The sequence below is a fragment of the Furipterus horrens genome, unplaced genomic scaffold (assembly GCF_987537825.1).
Source record: "Furipterus horrens unplaced genomic scaffold, mFurHor1.1.pri manual_scaffold_4, whole genome shotgun sequence".
Classification (NCBI taxonomy): Eukaryota; Metazoa; Chordata; class Mammalia; order Chiroptera; family Furipteridae; genus Furipterus; species Furipterus horrens.
The window spans coordinates 56,901,640-56,925,851 of record NW_028327174.1 but is presented as its reverse complement, the minus strand read 5'-3'; the positions used below and the strand labels follow the sequence as shown (position 1 = coordinate 56,925,851).

Sequence of the window (24,212 nt, the reverse complement as noted above, 5' to 3'; positions counted from 1 at the left end):
AGTATTGGGTAACCTCAGGTTTCTGGCTTGGGGAACTTATGATGGATGCAGAATAGACAGGTTTGGAGGAAAGGTTAATGATGAGGGTGATATTTATTGAGCACTTCCGGTGTTTCAGGTGCTATCTCATTAAATGAGATATATTATCTCATTGAATCGTCACAATAACCCATGACATAGGTACTGTTGTTATCCTTGTTTTAATATGAGGAAACTAAATCAAGAGGTTAAGTAAGTGGTAGGGGTGGGATGATGAGCAGGCCTGCACCTTGCAGATTGCATTATCCCAAATCTGAAGCCCCAGGGAGGTTTCCCAGGCTAATCTACAGAGAAGCTTATACCTACTTCCACAGGCTTCTCCCTTCTTCCCCAGCCCCAGTATCTGGCACCCCACAGCTATTCAGTCACTGTCACCAGTCTTCTTCCCTCAACCCACCCCACCTCAACCGCAGGACTTTGCCCTGAGCAGCCAGAATGGAACTGCACAAACCTCATGACAGGTGGACACAGGGCTCTGGAACCCTGTGGCTGACTCCCCACCTTCCCAGTTACAATACAAAACGGAAGTGAGACTCTCAGGAACAATCAGAGAAACCAAGAAAATGGATGTGTTCCGTTTGCAATAAAATATTTTTTTTATTTTTAATGGAACATTTCAATGACATCATAAGGTCATGAAAGGTCTCTGTCAGCCCAACCCTATGTTTGTTTTCTGTGGGGAAAGGGGCAGAGTTCTGAAGCAAACATGCAACTCCCACAGAAGATTCTCCAGCTGTTTCCCTTTCCCAAACCTTGGCTCAGGAACACCCAGTCCAACTTGAGTAGCCATGGGAAACAGACAGGGACTGTCTGTTTGAGCTCTTACCCTCACCACCTCACTTCTTGCACTAGGGTGTGTGTGTGGGGTGCCTCTTACCAGTTGAGGTAAAGGAATGGAGCAGAGAGGTGACCAGGCAGTCCATAGCTTTCTCTTGGGAGAGTTGTTATGCCTACAGAGCCCTGGCTTCAGCTTTAACCCTCTAACCTAATTAACCAGCCTGCCCAAAGTCACACAGCCAGCAATTGCCCCAGGGCCTGGAGGCAGGAGGTTATTTACATGACTGTTTTAGGCAGAAGTTAGAATGTCCACTTGCCTCCCATCTCTCCCACCCTCTTAACTGTATGAAATAGGCCCATCATGACCCCCAGAAAGCTTTCTGTCATGGAGACCCATAATCTGGGGACATGGCATCAAGAGACCCTGCCTACTTGCATTTTGGGGTTCCAGGGTCCAGTAAAGCTGTCACTGACTGCCTTTATAGTTTCTGGAGGCACAAAAGTCTTCACCAGGCCTCTCATACCTTCCCTTACCTAATACCCCCCACCCCAACCCTGGGTTCTATTCACACCCTTGTACTTTTGATCTTGGAAGGGTTTCTGTCTGCTTTCTTATACATAAACCTTTTTTTGACCTCCAAGCAAGAGGTACTTGAAGGCCATCTCCTCTATACCTTTTAGGAACAGCTAGAGCCACACACACACCCCACACCCTCCACACAGAAGGTATTCACAGCAGACAGGAGATGAAAGCAATGTTGTTGTTCCAACTGTAGATCACAACCTGGAGGTGGATCATAAAATCAATTTAGAGAGTTATGGCCAGCACCTTTAAAAAAATGAAATAGAATACAATAAATACAATAGAAAATATCAGGGTACATGCATAGAGCAAGGATAAGTATTCTTCCCATGAAATTTATTTCAGTTATTTCACAATATAAAACATTTCTTGCTGTGGGTCACTGAACCCCTATATGTAAGAACATTGGTTAAGACACAGAATCAACATTCATGCAGCAAACACATGAAGACTCCCTGCTGTGTCAGGCACCATGCTAGGCACAAGAGACTGATAAGTGAATAATACAGTCTCTAGTCTCAATCTATCTTCTTGTTGGGAAGCCAATAAGCAAACTAACAGTTGTAAGACATGACACTTAGTGCTCTGAGAGAGTATGTAAGGAGTATAAAGCCCTGACATGAGAGGGGATATCCAGAAGGGCTTCCCAGAAGAGGTGATGCAGTCAGAGTTCTCAGTACCTCTTCCATCCTATACATAGGAAAGGAACTAGGGTCAAATGTCATGAGTTCTAGTCTTAAAGTCTAATGACAACTTCTAGTCCTGCCTCTTCCTCCTAACAAGCTGTGAGACCTTAGGTGAGTCCATTAACCTTTCCATACCCTGTTTCCTCATCTACAAAATGGGCATTTCCCCTATCAATCCCAAAGAAGAGACAGATAATGTGTGAAAGTACTTTGTAAACTATAAAATAGGGAGGGATTGCCTCTATGGATGAGGAAATGGGAAGTGTAGAGAGGTAGTGTCCTGCTCAACACCACAGAGCTGTGGATAGCGGGTCCCTCTCAATCCTCAACCCCCTGCTTCTGCCTGCAACCCTCCCACTGCAACGGAGCTACCTTGCAAGAGGGTGGGGGCAGAATCCAAAATGGTCCCCTAGCAACCTAACTGTTGAAGATTTACCTTAAGAATTATATTGTTTTAATGATATGTTGATAATGATGGGCGGTAAATAAATGTGAGATTTCTTCCCTTTCTCCTTCTGTTAATGAAATGGGATCTGCCCATACTCAATGCTTAAAGTTACATAAGCATCATTCACATCTTCTGTAACAGCTTTCATTTTGGAAAAACAGCATTTCCATTAAAATGCTGTTATGTAAAAAGGTTTTGTGTATGTACGTGTAGGAACAGAAGGAATAGAAATGCATGAGCACTGGTAAAGCACACAGACATATACACCCATGCGGAGCAAGTACTTCATAGTATCTGGCAAGTTAAGATATGAGTTACTTGTCCTTCAACCCCCAGTTAGACCTGGTGCATGTTAGGCAATGGGGACTGCAGCATGAAGTCCATCAGCTACCTTCACTCTCCAGGGACCAGAAAAGTCCTGACCTTCCTGGAAGTCTCTCCCTTGGCAGGGTGAGTTCCATTGAATCATAGACTATTAAGGTTGGAAGTATCTCAGAAGTCACCCAGTGCATCTCACTTTACATCACCCTTGCCAGCCTTAACTTTTAACAGCTCTCTTCCTCCCAAGGCATTGCATGTCACCTTTGGTCAGATGTAGCGCATTGGAAAAGACCTGATATACAGCTGAAACTTGCCTTGCTGGCTTCTATTTCTTGGGGACAAATGTCTATCCCTCACCTTGAACTATTGGAATCCAGGAGCCATAGCCAGAGCATGGTTCCTGCGGCCTAAGAGCAAGAAAGGAGGCCAGCAAAAGTCCACGGACCTGAAGCTCTTCCCTTGGAGACCTCTATCCATCGAAACTGAGGCTCTTACTAGGGGGAGAGGTAGTATTGAAGTGGGCAGGGCTGGGTTTGGAGGAGGGAAAAAGGTGGTAACCCTTATGCAAATAAGTGGCTTTGAGCACATCCCTGCACCTCAAGTCTCAAAAGAAGCGTAGGGGTCAGACATCATGAAGTCAGTTTCAGCGCTGATACTCTGGAGTTCCACGTCTGTCTTTCGGGATTCGATGGTTGTCCTCTTTTATAAGAAATATTGGTCTACGATTCGAGGGTCAAGCAGGAAGTAAGAAAAATGCCTCGAACCCTCCCATCATAGGCAGACCTGGGTTAAGCTTCATGGCTTGCACTGGTTACCCGAGAAGAGACGCACAAACCGGAACACCCCAGCACCAAGTTGGGAAATATGAGCTTTGGAGTGTCCTTTTAAGTTGTTGAGGAAGGGGGTGTGGCCGAGGAGACGGGGAGGCCGCAGCCGCACGAAAGAGGAGTGGCCCGGGGGCGTGGCCGTAGCGACTGGAATGTTGTTGGGTCCTCGCACCGCATAGTAAGGAGGGGCCACGCCCCTTTTCTCCGAGAGGGCCAATTGGAGCAACGGAGCGGTTTCAAGTCTCCCCTGCCAGCCTGCCCGCCCGCCACCCCATCCCCCTCGAGGATTCGCCTTTTCTGTAACGAAATAGCAAAGCTCCGGATGTTCCGCAGCCCCGGGTGCTTACTGACAGAGGGTCCTGGGGCCTAGGACGGTGCTCCGCAACGCGAGGCGCCGGTGGGCCGTGGAGAGGCCGGGTCCAGAGCCGGGAGGCGCGCGGGGGTGGGCGCTGCAGCCGCGGGTTGTTTATCTGGAGTACGGAGGGGAGGGGGGAGCCTGGAAACCGCCCCGTGTCCCATTTCCTCCTCTTGTTTTCGCTCCGGATTCTCCATGTTGGACCCAAACTGAGGAGCCCGGAGCTGCCGCCGGGGGATCGGGGCCAGGGACACCCGGGGAAGCTGCTGCCCGGTCCGCCCGCTCTCCGGAGAGGCCGCCTCCCTTCCTGGCTCAGGGAGGGAACGAGAGCAGGGATGTGAACAGCTGTGGGAGTCCGAGTCTCGCGAGCAGGAGCCGGAGCGGGCCCCCGCCCAGGCCCCCCAGCCCAGCCTAGGCTGCGCGCCCGCCCGTCCTCCCGTCCAGCCAGCCCGGGCCCGCGGGATTGTTAGATGGAACACGGCTCCATCATCACCCAGGCGCGGAGGGAAGACGCCCTGGTGCTTACCAAGCAAGGTAGGGGCAAGCAACTTCCCAAAACTTTGCGTCGCCCGCGATCGGGAAGGGGGCTAACACAGCCCCGAAGCCGAGTCCTGACCCTCGACCGCCCGAGGCTCAGAGCCAGCGATTCCGACCGGACTCCCCAGTCCATCGGCCCCCGCATCTGAGGGGCACACTCAGCCCCCCGTGGGGGTTGCGCGGGCCCCGGACTCTGGGAGCCCGAGGGGGAGGGGCGTCATCTGCGCAGCTGTCACTCCGTCCTGCACCCCTCCCCCCGGTAAAAGGGACTGAGGGGGTAGCGCTGGAAGCACGAGTCCACCCGCGTCCGTCCCCTCCAGAGTTGGGCGGTGGGTCGTCACTTTTCCCGCACTACAACGCACGCTTCCCTAAGACCGAGGGGAGAGAAGTGGAGAAGGGGACGGAAGAGTCCCGAGCTGGAATGGAGCCAGGACTGGAGTTCAGCGCTTCCCAGGGTCCCCTTCACCCCCCAGCCCGAGGTTGCCCATCAGCGGGCAGTGTTGGCGTCTGGCGGGACTTGGGACCAAGTTCACAGCCCGAAGGCGGGGGCGGCCGCGGTGGGGGAGGGGCCGAGCCCTGACGGCCCGCGACCCTCAGGTGGGCCGCGGACTTCGGCGGCGCGGGGCTCTCTTACGGCCGCCTCCTGCCGCTTTAGCTGAGCTAACCAGCCCGAGCCAGAGGCCCGGCCTGAGCCCCTCCCTGCCCCGGTGCACTTCTCCGGGGCCGTCTCTGCACACACAGCCGCGTTTGTTTAGCCCGAGAGCGGTGTCCCTGGTTACATAATTCGCCGATGGCATCAGACCCGGCATGTTTCTGAATCGCGCAGCGAAAAAGAGCGAGTTCTCTGTGGGCAGTGGCTCGTGGCCCCCGCCTTCCTGAGGGTCAGGTGGAGATGCGAGGGGGCTAGCGAGCGGGCCCTCTCTGGGGTGGGCTTGGGGACCGGAGAGGGATGAGGCCGAGGCCTTTCCCGGGGCAGGGGAAAGGTTGGAACCCGAGGGTGGGATGTCTTTTGAGTTTGGTCGTGGTGGAGGCCCCGAAACTTTTCCCCTCCCCCCGCGTTCCTCTTCAGGCCTTGAGGAATGTGTCTAAAAGAGCAGACAGTTTCCTCAGGGAGTAAGGACTAGCGTCTTTTTTTTTTTCTGGATAACTTCCCGGAGTGAGGCCACCTGGCTCTGAGCTGAGGAGAGCTCGCTCTTGGGACCAAACTCGGAGTTACTGCCCTTCCCTGGACCCCCACCCCTGCCTGGAGTGGGGCATAAAGAGCTAGTGTTGCAGTGGAACGCATTGAGGCCTAGAATCTGATCGGGGGGCGCCAGCTCCCGGGTCTCCGTGTTGCCCCCAATCCCCCTATTTGGTAACATTAGTCAGCAGATCACTTATTCGTGGGGTTCAGGGCCCCAAGGAGCTCCTCCAACTTGCCTAGGAGCAAAGACACTGGGCTGGTGGTGTCAGCCTTTCCCCTCGCTGGGGGCAGTGTGTGCTTCCTGTGTCACTGTTCTTTAAACAAGTCTCTCCTTTGGAGGGGGAGAACCTTGCCTACTCAGATCCCAGCCCCTCCAAAGCCCCAGACTCCCTGGTCCCCTAGCTGCATCACTAACCAGGCTGCAGCTTCACCCCTCTGCTGGCTGCTCAGTTGTGCTGAGGGCAGAAGAGAGGCTTTCCCTGTTGATAACTTCACTCCTGACTCTTCGCTCTCTTTCCAACCTCACCCCAGGAAAGGACTCCCAAGAGCTAGCCAAAGCTAAAGAAATTTGAGTGTGGAAGGATTCCAGAGATTGGCAGTGTTATGAGAAGGGGGAAGAACAACCTTGCGCTTCACCACTCCTGTCCTCTCCTCTCTAGGGGCTCAGGAGGGTGCCTTCCCCGTGAGGACACCACACCACGAGTGAGGGAAAGCTGGACTGCTGAAGGGACATCTTATAAATCCATCAGGGCAATGGCAGGGAGGAGAATAGATGACAGCAGAAAGCAAAGCAGCTGGCTTCTTGACAGCGTTGAGGTTGATACTGGTTGGATTTTCTTGGAGTTGAGTTCTTCATTTCCTTTTTTTGTGTGGCTTGCACTTCAGACTTATCCCTGGATGAATCTGAATTCTTAAGCTAGCAGACATGGGTCTCCCCCCCAACCCCCCATGTAATTGGATTGCATTCCAGAGAAGAAATACTTTCTTCCTGGGCTGCTTGGGCAACCAGCAAACCAACTTTCTGAGTCCCTCATCATTTACAAAGAAACCCTGCATCCTTTTTAAAAAAAAAGTGGAGGTAGGTCGCAAATGTTTTAATTAGCTCCTTTAGGAGCTCATTGCCTTCCCCCCACCCCCATAGCACCTCATCTGTAGGCCCTCCTCCCTTTGGAAAAAGAGGAAGGAGTGTAAGGCAATTTATTAATAAATAAATTTCTAGAAAAAAAATTGATCCTAGCTTGAGTGTTTTTTTAATGAAGTTGTTGCCATTTCAGGGTTGTGGTTTTTGTTTATTTGTATGTGTGTTTGTTTTAGCATTCTCAGAGCTTTAAGGTTGGCTGGCTGGGTGTGTTGATGATTCAAAAGTAATTACAGTAGAGGAAGTAGAAGAAAGTTGCTGAAAGCGTAGATAATAAAAGGGCCAAAGTTGGATCATTGTCCCAGATAGATGGGTGAAATGGCTTCCTGGTTGGGACAGGGTTGTGTGTAATATCCAAAGTAAAAAATAAAAGTTAGTATCCGTTTGGCCAGAGAATGACCATATATTGCAGCCCAATATGAGGGTGTTGCCCCATTGCTGGGAGGTTGTACTGTGGGCTTTGGGGTTAAGTGGGGAAAGCCATGGGAACAGGCACCCCCTGTAACTTTCCAGTGTGAAATGAGAGGGTGGAGGCAGCTTCTTCCAGAGCTGAGGGTGACCCACAGGCCCTTTGGGGGAGTCAGGACCTTTGGGACCTTTTTTGTTTTCTATAGACCTGATGTCCCTTTTAGGGAGAAGATATGATGCCTCAGGTTGTCTTCCCAAATGTGCAACTAAACAGGTTATTGTAGCTGATCATCCCTAGGAATTAGGATGGTGGCAAGTTTTTCTAGCTTTTGGTTTCTCCACATAAGGGAGAAATTCTCCCTTATTCTGTCATGGAAAAACTCAAGCATCTTTCACTGTAGTTGTACTTGTAGCTAGGCCCATCACTTGAAAAGCTTGGCCCATCACTTGAAAAGCTTCAGCTGAGTCTTTTTGGGGCTTTCTTCCTTAACTTGCTCTCAAGGATCCAGGGTGCCTGCCTGTTTGTAGCTGACTCCTCCAGCCCCACTGGTTCCTATCCCTTCTCCCCCAGTCCTTAGTCTTGGCCTCTTTGTGGCTCCCTGAGGCTCATTTCTGTGTCTCCTTTGGAGTTCCCCCTCCCCCTATTTTGGAGTGGGTAGTGGTGGCCTGTGGGGAGACTTGAGTTTGTGTTTGCTCAAGGGAGTACAGCTAACTCAGCAGTGAAGTTTGAAATGCCTAACATCCTGGGGCGGGGAGTTTGCAGTTCTGCTGCTGAGTTTGACTTACGGAGCCCACATTGTGGTCCATCCCCAGTCAGGGCGCATAAGAGAGGCAACCCCATTGATCAGTGTTTATCTCTGGCATCCATGTTTCACTCCCTCTCTTTCTCCCTCCTTTCCCCTCTCTCTAAAATGAATAAGTAAATAAAATTTAAAAGAATATTTTTTTAAAAACAGTAAATACTGTATTAGTCACATTTCTAGGCAAGGTGAATTGATGCTCCCAGCCATTCTGTGGAGAATTTATTAATGGAAGTGTTGGTAACTAAGTTTGGGAAAGAAAGACAATATACAATTATGAACATATTTATATACAAATATATCTCTTTCTCCTTAACTTTATTCCTGCTAGTTTTGGGTAATTTGGGGTCTTGTCTGTTATTCCTATGTTGGGATAGGTAGTGTAGGTGGGGGTAGGGGGAGGCAAGGGCAGCAGTTGAAGTATTCACTGTTCTTCAGAGAATTCTTTCCCAGGCAGAATTGGTTGCTTCAGGCCTGGGTGCAAATCCTTTCGCCGTTCACAGTGAGACTTGACACATCACTTTAGTGTTCTGAGTGACCTATCTGTAAAATAGGAATATTGATATCTACACATCTGTAGTGCTTGGTACGTAGTAGGTGATTGATAATAAAGTCCTTTTTTACATAGCCAGACCACTGCTACTCAGCATGTCCTCCATTCCCCCAGGACACAGTTCAAACAGCACACCGGTCATATGGGTTTCATTGTTAAAGACAGGTGGCCAGGGGTCAGTGGGGACACTGATGTGAGGGCTTGGGCCTTCTGGAAGGAACAACCTCACGACCTTTCTACACAGACCCCTTCTTTGTGCCAGTGCGATTTGGGGTGGGATTTTATCTGCACTAATGCAAGTAGCATGTGCCTTGGGGCTTTCACAGTTCTGCCTGGCGCCTGGGCATCTGGTGATGGGAGAGGCCAGGAAGCCATGCACCTACTGTGAAGAGCGTCTGAAGTCTAAACCCTCTGAGCAGTTGCTCGGCCTCCCAGAAATGGACATAACGAAGATCTGAAAAAACTGTGTGCTGCATTCTCTTACCTTCTGTATTTGCTTTGAGAATTAATGAACCCAGTGAGATTCAGATTTCTTTTAGGGGATTCTAGTAACAAGAAAAGTACAAAAAGGTAGCAAAAAAACTGCTTTCATCCTGTCTCAGGCTGACCAGCTCAGGAAGCAGAGAACCCACTCACTAGTCTTGGGGACATGGGGTTGGGTGTGGCCCTGATATGATTCTCTGCCTTTTCTCAAATGGAGGAATAGTTCCCAAATGGGATGAAGATGACCTCATTAACATGCAAATCTTATGAAGGAACTAGTAGAAATCAAAGTGGAGAAGTTGACAGGGTACTAACCAGAGGCCAACTAGCACGGAGTTTCTTTGTCCAGCGAGGTGCCTAGCCCTTCGAGCCTGAGTGGTCTGTGCTACAGACTGGAAACTCTAGCAAGCATGCAAGCTTTCCTCTGGACAGGAGGTTGCAAATGTCCTGTTTCGTTCATCGGCCTTGAACCTCATCTCTGATTTGACCTCCTGACATTTCCTTTCCTTTCCCAGGTACTTCTTGTCCCCACATCAGACTTTGCTCTTATTATTTTTATTCTATACGTTCTTTTATGTCCTGCATTGTTCTCAGGAAACAAATGTGGCTCCAACCCCAGTAAGAGTCAAGCAGATTCATGGAAAAGCTCAAATCCCGCAGCACAGTCCTGTGGAAGCCCCTCCCCAAAATGGTGGATCCCAGCTCGTCAGTTTCCATAGTAGAATGGGGCTAGGGCCCCCTCCTTCACAGGAACAGTGACCTGTGGGAAGAGACAGCAGGCTTGGACCTTTTGATTCAGTGATAGAGCAAGTACCTCTAGAAAGGAAAACCAGGCCTCTGAGACGCAGCAGAGACACTGAGCCAGTGAGATATGGTGGGGGAAGGGGCCTGGGAGACTGGCTGAATCACCCTCCAGTCCTGGAAGGGTTAGCCAAGGACCGCTGGCAACCTTTAGACATCAGGTCTCAGCCAGGGACACACATCAGATTCTACTGTGACACTTACTAAAAATACAGACCCCACCTGGGTCCTACTGAATCAGAGTGCGAGCAGGTGGGCCAGGCTCTTGCCTGTTCCAAATGCTCCCTGTGATTCTGACAGGTGTCCCTGGAGAAGAGCCAGCTAAGCACAGCAGTGGCCCCAACTGCCTGTTTAGCCCTGAGCAGGAAGAGTCCCCTAGAGGAACCCAGTTTTGCTGTTTGTTAAAGATCTCATGGCTTCTAAAGGGAACTTCTAAAATTTTATCAGTGTGAATGGACAGAGTAATGATCTTTGCTCATCTAGTGATTTTCACAGACAATATTAATAGAGCACTTACCATGGGCCAGGCACTGTTCCTAGCATTAAATGCCTTTGAGTTCAAGCTTCAGGTAAGCTGAACCTTGAGGTGCAGACCTTTCCTGACTGACCTGTGAGGAAAATGACTGAAAAAAAGGTTGTGCCTTAGGCAAGACCACAAGCTGTTTGAGAGGCTGAAATGGGGCAGGAACCGGGTGTCACACACAATCTCTTAACTGTCACAATCTCTAACTCTGCTCTCCTGGTGGGCACACCTGTGCTAGTTGGTTGGTCCCAGGTGAAGCTGAGGGCTGTGGAAGGAGCAAGTCAGTGTCCCTAGAGGTGAAACAGACTCCCTGGCAGTCTTTCCTGGCTGACTCCTGCCAGTCCTCCTCCAGAGGCCAGCCACAAGAGGAAGGAAGGAAGGAACTGGTTGGCCAACCCCACTGAGTTTGCTTGTATATGTGTGTGTGAGGAAGAGACTGTGATTGGGTTTGGTGAGTCCCAGAAAGGCTATTTCCCTGCCACTAACTCTGTGTGACCTCTGAAATGAGAAGAAATCTCTATGGTCTCTTTCAATATGCACATTTTGAAATTGAGACTGAGATAAGAATATGAAAGTTCTTTGTACTTAATGACTAGTAGCTGACACTTACTGAGAGTTTACTAAGGCCAGGATACACCCTAAGCTCCTTATAAGTTTCACAGCTCTGTGAAATAGGTAATGTTAGTCTTCCTCTTTTACAGATGAAGAAACTGAGTCCCAAGGCCACACATCTTATACATACATGACAAAGCCAGGATTTAAAGCCAAGTCTATGCTAACTTGTGTAATCTATTGTTCCCTGGTCAGAAGAGAGATGGATGAGAGTCCCTTGCTTTGTCCTGTGCCTTCTCTCCTCTTTCTCCATCTCCCCCTCACGTCACAGAAAGCAGGCTTCCATAGCCGGACGGGAAAGAGGCACTGGATTCTTCCGTCTTTCACCAAATACAAGAATCCCAGGAATCGAGCAGAGAGCCTAGGCAGGGGCTGAAACAGCCACCCAGAGGGTGTTTGTGTCCTGCTTGGCAGGTTCTCTGAGCCTCCCAGCCTCCCACAAGGGCCTGCTCAGCACCTCCTTAAGGGAGGAGAGAGAGAGATTCAAGATGGGCAAGTATGACTTCCAGTCCTCCATGATGACATCTCTGCCCCAGCTGGCTCTCCATGGGGAAAAGCCTCCTGTTGGGGCAGGGGCAGGACCCAGTCCTTTGGATTTTCCTGGATGGTATCTCAGATCTCTCCCCGCTGCTGCTGTGAGCCATCAGATCACTTCCAGACATCCAGGAGCCCTCTGGCATTGGGCTGGGGGCTGAGGCTGCTGCTGACATATCTGTAAGGAAATGGCTGCTCCACCTCTGATCCAGGACTTGTCACTTCTTCTGGGAACCTCACCCCCAGCCCCAGCATGTTTTTAAAGTATGTGAGAGCTGCCCAGGAGGGTGTTTTGGCAATAACTTTTATTAAAGGCTGAGTCTAAAATTGATAAGAGTATCTTGATCATATTTTAAAAGTTGTCAGGAATCCCTGGCTCCCAAACTGAGTCCTCCTTGAGGAAAGGTCCTTCAAGTTGAGGCCCTATGTTGAGATCAGTGACTAGATTGCTAAAGTGGGCAAGGAAAAGGCAGGGAGGCAAGGTAGCCAGTGACCTGTGACCCGTACCCTTACGCCACAGGTGGCATTAAGGACCCAGGACTGAAAGAAGTCCTCCTTAGAAAGGAGAGAGGGAGATGCAGGGAACCCTCCTGCCCAGGGAAGGAGACTAATGGAGATGTAAAGGCCATGCCATTCTTGCTCTCTTCCTGTCTTTGTGCACATGGCTTACCCTGACTGCATGGAATTGAATGCAATCCCTTCTTTTTCCCATATAAATCCGTCTTGGAGAGGGGAAAAAGTCCTTGCCTTCAGATTCACAGTTGCTTTTTGGAACTTCGGGAACTGTGGCCGAGCTGGGTAAGGCCCTGCCTGCCTTGTTAATCCAAAAGAACAGAGTCAGCCTTTGGGCGTTGTGAAAACTGGTACACCCTCCCCATTATTTCCAGGCTTTTCTGTGTGGGGGATGTCTAGGCATCTCTCACCCTCCTGTTCCCTGCCGACTCACCTGCTGGTCCAAGAGCCCTACCGTCCACCTGGCACTTTAGGGCCTGTCCTTAGCCAAGGCACAGATGCCCCTTGCTGAGGACCTGGAGGAATCCTCTTCATGGGGAGCCCCAATCAGATGTGGCTTGGCTGCAGGGCCCAGGCAGCTGGCCAAGGCCGGAAATGCTCCAAATACTCTCCTCCTTCCAATAGCTAAGGGGAGGGAGGGCCCCTCAGAGAGGCCATTTTATAGTGGTAGCCAGACTAAATCCTTTGCTGTGGGGGTATGGGAGATGGTGGAGAAGAAAGTACTTCTGAGGGATGAACCAAGAAAGCATCCTTCTACATGAATGGGCTTGTTAAAATCCTGTAGCCTGAGAGCGTGCCTTGTACTGAGTCCCAAGCAGATGTGTAAGGAGGTTCCTTTGCTGGGACACGAAACTGTGTTGTTGGCAACAGTGATATCTGAACCTGACCTTCAGGAGAAGGTTAAAAATAGTGTTGTCCTGGCAAAGCCAGTCTGTGTGTGTGTGTGTATGTGCGTGTGTGTGTGTGTGTGTGTGTGTCCATGTACATGGACAGGCTTTTTAAGAGAGGGGCAAATAATGTTCCCATCTGGTGTATCTTGGAGGCCATGGCGGTAGACACAAGGGGAGAGGGCTTTGTTTATCTCAAGTGAAAGAGCCTCTCACCTGCTTTCCTGTTGTTTGCAGGATATCTGCCCAGGAGCTGCAAGCTGGAAAACAACTTTTGTAGTGGATTTGGGGAAAGGTGTAGGGGTTGTTTTGACTTTTTGGCATGAACTTATCAAAATTCTTCTGTCACCATTCATCTCCTTTCTGGATCTTCAGCCACATGCTGGGGATGGGAGGCCTCCTGATCTCCTGTCCTGTAGCTGGCTTCCTGGAATGAGGCCCACGATGTTGCCATGTAGTGGTCATCTCCCCTTTGAGAATTAAAATGAGCACAGCATTTAGCTTTGTAGTACATTACTATGCAGACAGTAAGTATTGGTTTTTTATCATTTCACTCAGGAGTGAGGTTTTACTGTTATCCTAACTAATGGATGAAGAAACTCAAAAGAGGCTATGTGGCTAAGTCAGTAACTGGCAGAGCCTGGACCCCATCCCAGGTGATCCTCCATGTGGGGGACACCTCTCAGGTCCCCCCTTTTCTTCACACTGTCTCAGCAGGAAGCCTTGAAATAGTGAGCTGGCGGGGTAGCCTGCCTTCTCTGTTCTCGGTCACCTGCACACTTTCTTAAAGTCAGAGCTCCCCCCATGAGCTCTGTGCTGGCCCTCTCTGACATCCACCCCTAAGCCAGATATTTGGAGCAGGGAGAGCAGATGCATGTCTGCAGCAGGCAGAAAAGGAGGGCTTGGTGTCCCCAAAGCGAGTAGCAGGGGGCAGAGGGAGGGAGCGCAGCTCGTTAGGGGGCTACATGGCACCCATTGGAATTCTGTCCTCTTGGGGAAATTGTGTGCAGCGAAATCCTCATGGGCCTGTAAATCTTGTGCCCTCCTTGGGAGGGGGAGCCAGTGCCCTTCTCCATCATACACAGGGGTGGGTGATGGCCTGCACCTGGCTGTCAGAGTCACAATGCTGAGTGCTGACTGAAAGGAGCCCTTTGAGAGACTCTTTGACACAAGTTTCAGATCCCACTCTGGTGTGTGTTCCCGCTCACCCTTAACCCGCTGAACAAAGCAGGTCTTGGACCAAAGCTCCTAGCTCCAGCTCCTCCCCCTCCCAGTCCCCTATTGTTCTCTTGATCTCCCAGAGGTAACTGCCAGGGTGAGCAGGTGCAGGGCTGGGGTGTGGGCGAGGTGAGCCCTGGAGTGGAATCCCAGAGCCTTGTACTGTTTATCCCCTGCACCTTTCATGGCCTGCCCGAGAGGACAGCAAAGAAGAGCTAGGCTGATCCCTAACTAGCCCAACCTAGGGAGGAATAGAGCAAACATTCTAAGAGACCTTGAGAGTGCCCACCACCTCCCAGTTGTTGGAGGAGTAAACACACACTGTGCCCCTGAGCTGTTGGAGGCCCTAGGTTCAAGGAGACCTGGGTTCAAATCCTGGCTCTGCTATCCCACTAGCTGTGTAACCTTGAACAGGTTACTTAACCTCTCTGTGCTTCGGTTTTCCTTCTGGGAAATGGGAGATTAGTGCCTACAGATGGGATTATAGTGAGGATAAAATGAGGTAATGATGTCAAGTGCCTTAATGCAGGCCTGGCAATCATAGGTGCTCAGTAAACATGACCAAGGCCCGGAAGGACTGAGTGCCTTGCCGCGGGTGCTCCGCTCCTTCACAGCCCACCTTCTTCTTCTCACACACTGGCACCTTTTCTGCATTGAACTCTTCTGGGCTGTTTTAAACCAGTGAAGACTTCCACAAGTCCTGGCTCTATAGAAGTGATAGGCCCTGGAGGCCCTGGAGTCATTCACTCAGCCAGCCAAAGTTATTGAGCACCTGCTACACAAAGAGCTGAGACCATTGCAGGCCCCGTCAGGAGACAGCCATATTTGGGGGAGGCTGAAGAGGCCCTGGTGGATTCTCAGTGGGGCAGTGTTTGTAAAGGTTAGAAGTACAGACAGCCTGGAGAAGGACTGAAGGAAATGGGGCCCCAATGGGGAAAAGGATAGTGACCTTGCTGTTACAGGTCTGGGGTACCGTTCCCCAGGCGCTGCAGCCCTTGCTGTGTTCTGAGCACCTGCCCCCAAGGTTAAGGCGTCTGTGGTCTCTGAGACCCAGGGTCTGCCTGGCCACATTGTGTTTTTGAGAAGACTCTCGTCCCCTGCAGAGCCCAAACCAGGCTGAGTGGCCCCCAGCCCCACCCCACCAAGCTCCCTGTCTGAGACTGGGCCTCCCGCAGCAGACACCAGCGAGGCCTCTCTGTGGCCTCAGCCAGCTGCCCCTTTCACCTCCTTGCCTCTCAGGATTACTCAGCCTTCATTTCACAGCGTCTGTCACTGAGATGCTGAGTGCGTTCTTGATGGCCTCTTCAGGAAAGGCTCAGGCTTGTGTGGCCTTTTAAAGAAAGGCTCATTGCCTGGGTTAAGCCTCTGATTGTGGTTCTGCGTGAAGAAACCATAAACCAAAGGAAGAGCAATAGTGCAGCTTTGGTCTTGGAGCTTTGTTTCAGTGTCTGCTTGAGTCCCTGGACTTGGAATTGAATGTGGGTCATACAAGCAGGTGGAGAAGCTGTCTTCTCCCTCTGGTTTCTGCATAGATTATTATGAATAGGACAAATCAAAGGACCCTCTTATCCTTTAAGTGCTGGGCTCTGCTCTAAAGTTTGTCTCCTTGACACAGGGGCCTTGCAGGGAGGTCCCCAATGTACTTTTCTTTCTTCCTGACAAAAATCCCGTCCCTGGAAATGTTGGTTCTTCCATGGCCAAGAGCTCAACAGTGGTGTCCAGGTTTTTAGGGTAATTGCTGGGGAGGAGGCCTGATCATTTTCTAAAAGGTTTCATACAGTTTCAAGGGATCTGGCCTAACCCAGGGAGAGGAGAGGAGAGAGTGTGAGCTTACCCTCCCTGAACCTGCAGGAATCCCTCTGCCTTTTCTGTTGAGTCAGAGCTAAGTCGTTGGTCCTGAGGGCGTGCTGATTGCCACTGGACTGACTTGCTCTTCAGCAGCCATTTCCTTACTCGTGGTCCAGGGAACAGAGTTTGGTTTTCTCCCCTCTTCTCCAGAGACACAGGCAGCCCAGTAATTGGGTGTTAAATGGCTCTTCCATCACCATGTCTGCAAGGGCCACCTTGGTGGTGCAGTGCACGCTGTGAGGACCTGGTCGGGGCAGGGGGCAGGGGCAGCTCCTGGGTGATCCCCACCACATTGTCTTCCCCTTCCCTTCTTACAGGGAACAATACAGGGAAAGTTGTCTTCAGTGTCACATTCTGTTAGCCTTTTTTTCCTCCACAAAGATACTGGCATTTCCAGCGTTTATTTTCCTGCACAGTGTACTTAAAGTGGGATGGGTTAGGTTTAATACTCATGCCCAACTTCCACACAGTCCTGGGGATAGAGACCTGTGGCTGAGGACCATTCTGGCAGTGGTTGTGTGGCGCCACCTCCTGGCCAGAGTACCCATGGTGTCTTCCAACTCGTGCTCAACAGTTGCCAGAACAGTTCCTCTAAAAACCAAAAAGAACTTGAAAAAGATGCTATACTCTGAAATCATTTCTGGTTCATCCTAATTTAATGCCCATAGCTTGGCCTTTCTGGGGCTGCCTTGCCAAGCCTTCTATTAACATGGCTTTGTATTTCCAAGGCCCAAATTTATCAAGGCAGGACCAAGCAGCAGCAATCTGGAATCAGACTTCAGGCTAGAACCTGATGTTGGATGTGTGTGTCCCATGGGGTTAATCTGTCTCTGGTTTAAGGTCAGGGGAGGGGAGTATTAAAGAAAGTGTCTGGGGTGTGGGAGGAGACAAGGGTATGAACAAAGCATTAGTTTTTTCCTTGGGGCTATGGTTCTTTTGTCCTCCAGTCTGCTGGGTCTACTCTGGGCTCAGTTTTGCTGCCACTGACCCAGCATCTAGGGACCCTGACCTTGAACAAAACTACAACTCCACTGACTGGAAGGGAAGGGATCTAGATTACTCTCTTGTCTAGAAATGGTTAATCTTGTGGGGATGGGTTTTAGTTAGGGAGAATTTTTGTCTTTGTGAATTAACTTTGAAGGTATCCTCTGGGTGCTGCTACCAGAATAAGAGGACACCTGGTTTCTATACCTAGTGCCATCTTTGAGTGCCCACCCTCCATAAAATGAGGAGCAAGTTTTCTGCAGCTCATTTCTGAAATCAGAAAGTGGGGATTCCTGCTGTTTTTGCTTTAGAGAAAAGGTGTTAGAATAAGCATGTACACTTCACTGTTGACTGTATTTGGTCATTGGCCAAGCACATACGGTGTGCCCTGGCAGAGCTTACAGACTGGAGGGGATACAGCCCTGGTGTTGGGGGGAGGTACCTCTGAAGAGAGATGCTCTGTAATTAATGCTTTGTCATTCCTTCTGCTCTAGGCCTGGTCTCCAAGTCCTCTCCTAAAAAGCCTCGTGGACGTAACATCTTCAAGGCCCTTTTCTGCTGTTTTCGCACCCAGCATGTTGGCCAGTCTAGCTCCTCCACCGAGCTCTCCGCGTACAAGGAGGAAGCCAACACCATTGCTAAGGTAGCTGGGTTGGGGTGGTGTGACGCTGAAGGCGGGGCTGCTAGTGGGGCCCATGCATCCACAGCCAGTAGGCCAGCAGCCTTGCCCTCAGGCGCCGAGGTCTCTGGCTCCGGAAGAGACCCTTCCCCTGAGGGGACCCATAGCCAGTTCATCTTCTTCCTCTTACTTCCCATTTGTGGTGTGGGTCAACCAGATGTTCCTGTTGTCTCTGAGGGCCCCTGCAGTCCAGGTCCTTCCAGGTTCCAGAAACTGCCAGGTGCTTTGCATATACTGTCTCACGTGATCAATGAGCAGCCCTGCAAGGAGACTCAAAGATTCCCACTTGCAGATGTGAAAACCAAGACCCAGAAAGTTTATGTAGTCCCTAAGGAGTGTAGTGTCCGGATTCCAACTCAGCTCATCCTGGCTGTAAATCCTGTGTTTCCTGTTTGTTTTTTACTATGCAAAGCTACCTTCCAACTTACTTGACTTTCAGGGAACCAAGGAAATGAAATTCTTCCACATTTTTGATAACTCATTCCAGCACTCTCACCTGTACGTGTGAGAGACATTTGGGAACCTGTGGGTGTCTTTGAGTCTCACAATGACCAGTAAATACGCCTGGAATTTCAAGGGTAGGGACAGCCCTGATCAAAAATCTTTCTGCCCCCAATGCCACAGGTACTTCTTTCGGAAACACCAAGGTCTAGCTCTCCTTCCTCTCTCAAAACCAGGCTGCTGATGTGCACATCAATGAAGAGTCACTTCATTATCCAGTAGTACAACATCACAGTATTATTAAGCAATTGATTTTTACAGAGTTCATAATACACAAAAAAGTATTGAGTTACAATATTAAGTAAAGAAATAGAATGCAAAATTATATATTATGGGGGAAAAAGACTGCTAAAATAAACTTGAAGGAAATACACTAGAATGCCAAATTAAGTTTTTCTAAGTGCTAGGATTTTCATTTTTCATCAAGGTTTCCATTAAGAACACGTTACTTTTTACAACCATAACAGTTTTATTATTAGCAAAAGGTGGGGAAACCATTCAGATCTCTTGCACTTCACCCCCCTGCCCATTTTGGGACCCATAGTGTGGGCTCGCGTTGGCTTGCTTCTGTTTTATAGAGGCTCAGTCGCCCCCCTCTCCATCAGTCCCCCCCAAGGAGGGCATAGAAAATACATGTTCTGAAAAAGCCTGGGTTCCAGGACTAAGCAAGAGGCTAAACCACACAGTAAGGGGTTCTGATTCTGGGTCTACCTCTGACTCTGTCCCTGCATCAGTTTCTTGACTCCCCTTTTCCTCACTTTGTCCAGCTGAGAGGCAGTGGCAGCTAGAGCAGGGCCACTGCCCTCCACCCTTCATCAGGCCTAATGTGGAAAGGAAGTTCTGGCCTTTCCTGCCCAGCTCTTAAGAAGAGTCAGTTTGGTCATTGTCAGTATCTTCTGGGGGTCTGAGATCTTGGGAGAAAATTACCCTCCAGTCCTGAGGCAGGGGCAGTGGGCTTTAGACAGGTGGGGAAGGCGTCTGTAGGTTGGCACTGACCACCCCCTTTCCTCCCACAGTCTGATCTGCTCCAGTGTCTCCAGTACCAGTTTTACCAGGTATGTGAATCAGACCGGTACGTCCTCAGATGCCCAAGACTCCGTGATCTGCTAACCCTGTGAGGTGGTGCCCTCATTCCTCCATGTCTGGCTGGCCACCTCCCTGTGCTGGGAAGCCATTTATTCCAGATATTTGCTGAGGGCCCGTTACATGCAGGGCAGTAGATTGAAAGGGTGGTGGGGGACAGCTGGTGTCCTTGCCACACCAGCCCTGGGCTCCATTTCCAATGTCCAGATCACTTCATAGTCCAGAAGGAGGCCGAGGCCAAGGATACAACTTTGTCTCTTCTTATTCTACCTCTTGGCCTTCAAGTGGGATCTCTCCTGGGTTGAAGTTGGGGGTCTTTCGTCTCCTTGATGACCCCGACTCTTCCCAGAGTTCTGCTGAGGGGAACAGCTGGGCTTGCTTGGTGACAGCAGATCTCAGCATCCTGGCTCTGGTTTTAGATCCCGGGGACCTGCCTGCTCCCAGAGGTGACAGAGGAAGATCAAGGAAGGATCTGCGTGGTCATTGACCTGGATGAAACCCTTGTGCATAGCTCTTTTAAGGTAACTTGACATCTGGAGCCCTTCTTCACTAATCTTGGGCTGTCTTGTGGACCTGGCTGAGGTGGCCTGAAGTTGCTGATAGAAAGGTGATCAGGATGGGGCCAGCCAGACCTCCAGCATTTTGGCCACACTGGCATCACATATATGGAACCAAAGAATGTTAAGTAGGAACCCCTGCTTTCCCCAGTCACTGTCAGCAGGCCGTCACTGCCCCTCCAGTCACATAGCACAGAGTGCCAGCAGGGTTTGTGTACAGGGCAGGCCCAAAAGAGGTTGAATCGGCTGCAGACCCTGCCCCTATCCATGGTATCAAAAAGTTTGTTGACTTAAGAAGGCCCTGAAACACTCTCTGCTTTGGTAAAATTTCAGGGGGCTTAGTGGGCTGGCAGGAGGAGCTTTCTGGAGTCTCTAAGACCTGTTCCTCCCTTCCCCTCTCAGGTTACAGTGCAGTGGCTCCTGTCTCCTTCCCACCACACTGACCTCATTAACTTTTCTCTTTCCAGCCAATCAACAATGCTGACTTCATAGTGCCTGTAGAGATTGAGGGGACCACTCACCAGGTGAGCTGCCTGCCAGGCCACACCCAGCCCAAAGGGCTCAGGGTCCTCCGTTCTTCCCAGGGCTTGTGTTCCATCAACTGATCCCTTTCTGTAACTTCAGCCTCTACCTTTTTATTGGTACCTTTACCACCTTTTCACATTCAGGACTTTCTCATCTTAAAAAAAAACAAAACACAAAAATCAGCCCCTCATCCCCCACTAGCTGTCACCTTTTTTCTCTTTGCAGCCAAGCTGTTTGAAATTAAATGTTGCATAATCATAGTCAATAGCTAACATTTATTGATCACCATCCCCCTCTCCCAGTGTGACCAGCACTATTGTATGATTTATTATATTTAATCCTTAATGGTTAGTTTTCTGCCTGTTCTGGGCAAGAAAGGCAGTGCTAGCTGTTTTCTCTCCTCCCCGTGCCCAGCCTCTCCATCTGGCTAGGGACTTTCTTCCTCCCCAGCCAGACACCTCTGTGATGCTTTCTCCCCACGCCTTTGGTCCCAACACTGGATTCTTTCTCCATTAAGTGCTCAGTACACATCTGTCAAAGTAAACAGCACTTGACTCTAAATGAGATCAGGCTATGGCCCTGCATAACCTGCTCAGTCCAGGGTTAAGGGATCGGGTGCTGTTGACAGTGGAAAACCACTTACTAAAAACGCCTGCCCAGGCCTGACAGCTGACCTGAGAGGCAGGGACAGTGCCCTGGTAGCCCTGATGCTTGTATGGCCTGGTCAGGTATTAGTTACTTGTACAAGAATGGGGTTCGAGACTTGTATGGGTTGCCGTCACTATTCTGTGTCTATCAGAGGCCTTCCCCAGCACCATGCCCCTCCCAGCTGAGGTGCTTTGCTAAGGCCAGAGCCAGCCCCTGCTCAGAGCCAGGCTTAGCCCTTAGACGACCTGGCCTCTGCCAGCAGCCCTGTACAGACTAGCTGAGGGTGTAGAGGTGTGCAGAACCCACAGGGAGAAAATGAAGGCATGATTTCAAACAGGCAACTATACTGTGACTAGTGAGGGTGGCTGCCTGCAGAAGGCAGGTTTTCAGCAGGGTGGTAAGGGCCTGCTGAGCTCAATGAAGAGCCAGGAAGAGAGGGGAATCTTGTTGAAAGTCAAAGAAATGGCAAATGATAGGGAGCCAAGTTGTAGCCACCTGGAGCAGAGGGTTCCTGCTGCAGAGCTGAGAGGGAGAGTCATGGCAGGTCCCTGCTCTTTGAGCAGGGAGTAACATAGATCAAAGGAGCTTTGAAAGAATGGTTCTAGGCGCACTGTGTAGGCTGGGTGAGAAGGGAAGAGCCTGGAAGCAGGGACGCAGTAGCATGCAGACTGATGAGGGACGTATAGCCAATGAATCTTTTAGGCCAAAATGTTCAAGATCGTGAAAGGTAGATATGAGTGTTAGAGTTGTCTGGCAGGAGCAAGCACAAAATGGGTGGGGACATTAGAGCAGGACACTGCTGAGTGTCTGGTCTGTGGTCATTAAGGGTCACTTCTCCCTGGTGCATTTCAGAGAAGCTGTGTGAGGGCATGAGGTTTCAGGAAGTTTCTGCAATCTTGCCCGATGGTGACCTGGACAGACTGTCCTGACGGAGCCAAGGACAGGAAGCTCCCACAGAGGCTGTGGCTGGATTCAAGTAATCCAGGATAGGCTGTTTCCATCTGTGAGGCCTATTCTTGATTACTTGTTTCTGGAGGCAGCTGATGGTTCGCCGCCGGAAACAGAGTTGGCTGCGAGACACAGGTGCATGCATTTCTTCCTAAGCTGGGTCAAGCCTGGGACCACCGAGCCAGCAGAAGCCTGGTGAGGTGGTGATGCCAGTGCGCTGCTCTGTGGGGCAGAAGGCTTCCAGCCAAGGCAGTCCCAGAGGCTGCGGTGTGGGAGTCTGGACAGAGTAAGGTTTGAAACTACTTGATGCTTTTTGCGTAAGTGGTGACAGTGACCCATGCTGTGAAGCTTCACCCTCACTGGGATGCCTCCAACAGGCCTCTCCTTTTCCTCAGGTATACGTACTCAAGAGGCCTTACGTGGATGAGTTCCTGAGACGGATGGGGGAACTCTTTGAATGTGTTCTCTTCACTGCCAGCCTGGCCAAGGTATCTGGGGCAGGAGGGGAGAAAAGAACTGGGAGCAGGGGCAGCAGCTAAGGGGTGATCCAGCAGCCCCTTGCTGGTCCCCAGATTGCCACTGGGAACCTGGACTACATCCAAACAAGTGTCCTCTCTCCTCCCAGTATGCCGACCCTGTGACAGATCTGCTGGACAGGTGTGGGGTGTTCCGGGCCCGCCTATTCCGTGAGTCCTGTGTGTTCCACCAGGGCTGCTATGTCAAGGACCTCAGCCGCCTGGGAAGGGACCTGAGGAAAACCCTCATCCTGGACAACTCGCCTGCTTCTTACATCTTCCATCCGGAGAATGCAGTGAGTGGTCTAGACACGCCCACTCCGGGATTGGGAGAGTCCCTATCCTATGTGGGAGAGGCGGCGGGCAGGGGGCCCTCAGACCTTACCAGAAGAGCATACTACCCCGTGTGGACCCTGGCAGGCTTCCAGGGGCTCTGGGGCAAGGGGGAGAGGAATGGCATTTGGGAGATTTATGCTGCCTTTTTTCCTGCTCCAGGTGCCCGTGCAGTCTTGGTTTGATGACATGGCAGACACCGAGCTGCTAAACCTGATCCCAATCTTTGAGGAGCTGAGTGGAGCAGAGGATGTCTACACCAGCCTTGGACAGCTGCGGGCCCCTTAGCCTTCCCAGCTTACAAGCAACGGTTATCCCAGTAGGGAACTTTCCTACACTGTGCCTTTATGATCAGCCTGACAGACGGAGTGGAAGCTGGAGCATCTCACCAAAGGGGGCCTGGAAATAGAACTGATGGGAAAGAGCTTTAGGACAGGTTAGATGCCAAGTGGGCAAATGTCAGACCAATGATACCCCAAGCTGCCTACTTCCTGAGTTGGGTTTCCAAGATATGAGAGAGAGGGACCCAGCGGGGCGGGAGGGGAGAGTGTGTGTGTGTGTGTGTGTGTGTGTGTGAGTGTGTGTGTGTGTGTGTGTGGTGATGCCTTGCACTTAATTCAAGGATATAAGTGTTTCAGGTTGGCAGAAAAAGCTGAAAAATCAGGATTCTCCCCAAGTTAGCTCGTCTCCTTTCCAGTCACCCTGAGAGCACCTGCGCTCCTTAGGGATGAAGATTATTCCAGGCTCCATTGCCAAAGCCATGGCCTTTCCTCAGTATTGTAAGGCTTGTGCCAAGGAGAAAGGAGAGGTCAGAGGCTGCTTTTAGGTGCCCCAGGCACACTCCTTTTTGAAACCTTTCTCCAGCTAGTTGCTGCAGATAGACAATTCTGGAAGATGAAAACTTGTTTCCAGGACCAGTAGCCCCAGTGGCCACGAGTCCTGCAGCCCCAGGGCTGCACTTGCTCTGGGCTGAGTGCCTGGCCTGCGCCTTTCTGTGTCTCCCCAGGGCTTGGGTGCTGGGCCCGCCTTCCTCACTAGCTAGCCATAATTCTCAAGCCCCTGGGGTGGGGGTGGGGGGCTCCCTGCCATGGAAGAGGGCAGAAAATTGATTTCCGTTCTTTTGACTCTTAAAATTCTCTTTCTAAACATGGAGTGTTGGGCCTGTTTTGTTTCTGACAAAGCTGCAGTCCCAGGCTTAAGGTGAATGTGTGGCACTGGGGGTGTCAGGAAAAGGAAAATCCCCAAAGCCATAAATGTGTGTGTCCCCTTAGCTTGTATGTAGATCAGCTGAGCTTGGGACTCTCTGTGAGTCTTCTCTTCAGGGATTCTCTGCTGGTGCTGGTGCAAGGACTTTGTTCCAAAGTC

At 50.7% G+C, this 24,212-nt stretch overlaps 1 protein-coding gene across 1 annotated transcript; it reads left to right on the top strand.

The window, feature by feature from the left end:
- Positions 1-3,979: 3,979 nt before the first annotated feature.
- Positions 3,980-23,726, top strand: CTDSP2 (CTD small phosphatase 2). Its single transcript, XM_090273526.1, has 8 exons — positions 3,980-4,570; positions 17,553-17,701; positions 19,255-19,293; positions 19,741-19,842; positions 20,346-20,402; positions 22,395-22,487; positions 22,625-22,810; positions 23,010-23,726. The coding sequence occupies exons 1-8, from the start codon at positions 4,507-4,509 to the stop codon at positions 23,133-23,135; spliced, it is 816 nt and encodes a 271-aa protein (XP_090129652.1). The 5' UTR covers positions 3,980-4,506; the 3' UTR covers positions 23,136-23,726.
- The last annotated feature ends 486 nt before the right edge of the window (positions 23,727-24,212 follow it).

Excerpts from the sequence above, each read along its gene's own strand:
- CTDSP2 (XM_090273526.1), top strand. The coding sequence starts at position 4,507 with ATGGAACACGGCTCCATCATCACCCAGGCGCGGAGGGAAGACGCCCTG. Across the intron at positions 19,843-20,345 it reads TTGTGCATAGCTCTTTTAAG|CCAATCAACAATGCTGACTT; the intron begins GTAACTTGACAT and ends TTCTCTTTCCAG. Across the intron at positions 22,811-23,009 it reads TCTTCCATCCGGAGAATGCA|GTGCCCGTGCAGTCTTGGTT; the intron begins GTGAGTGGTCTA and ends TTCCTGCTCCAG.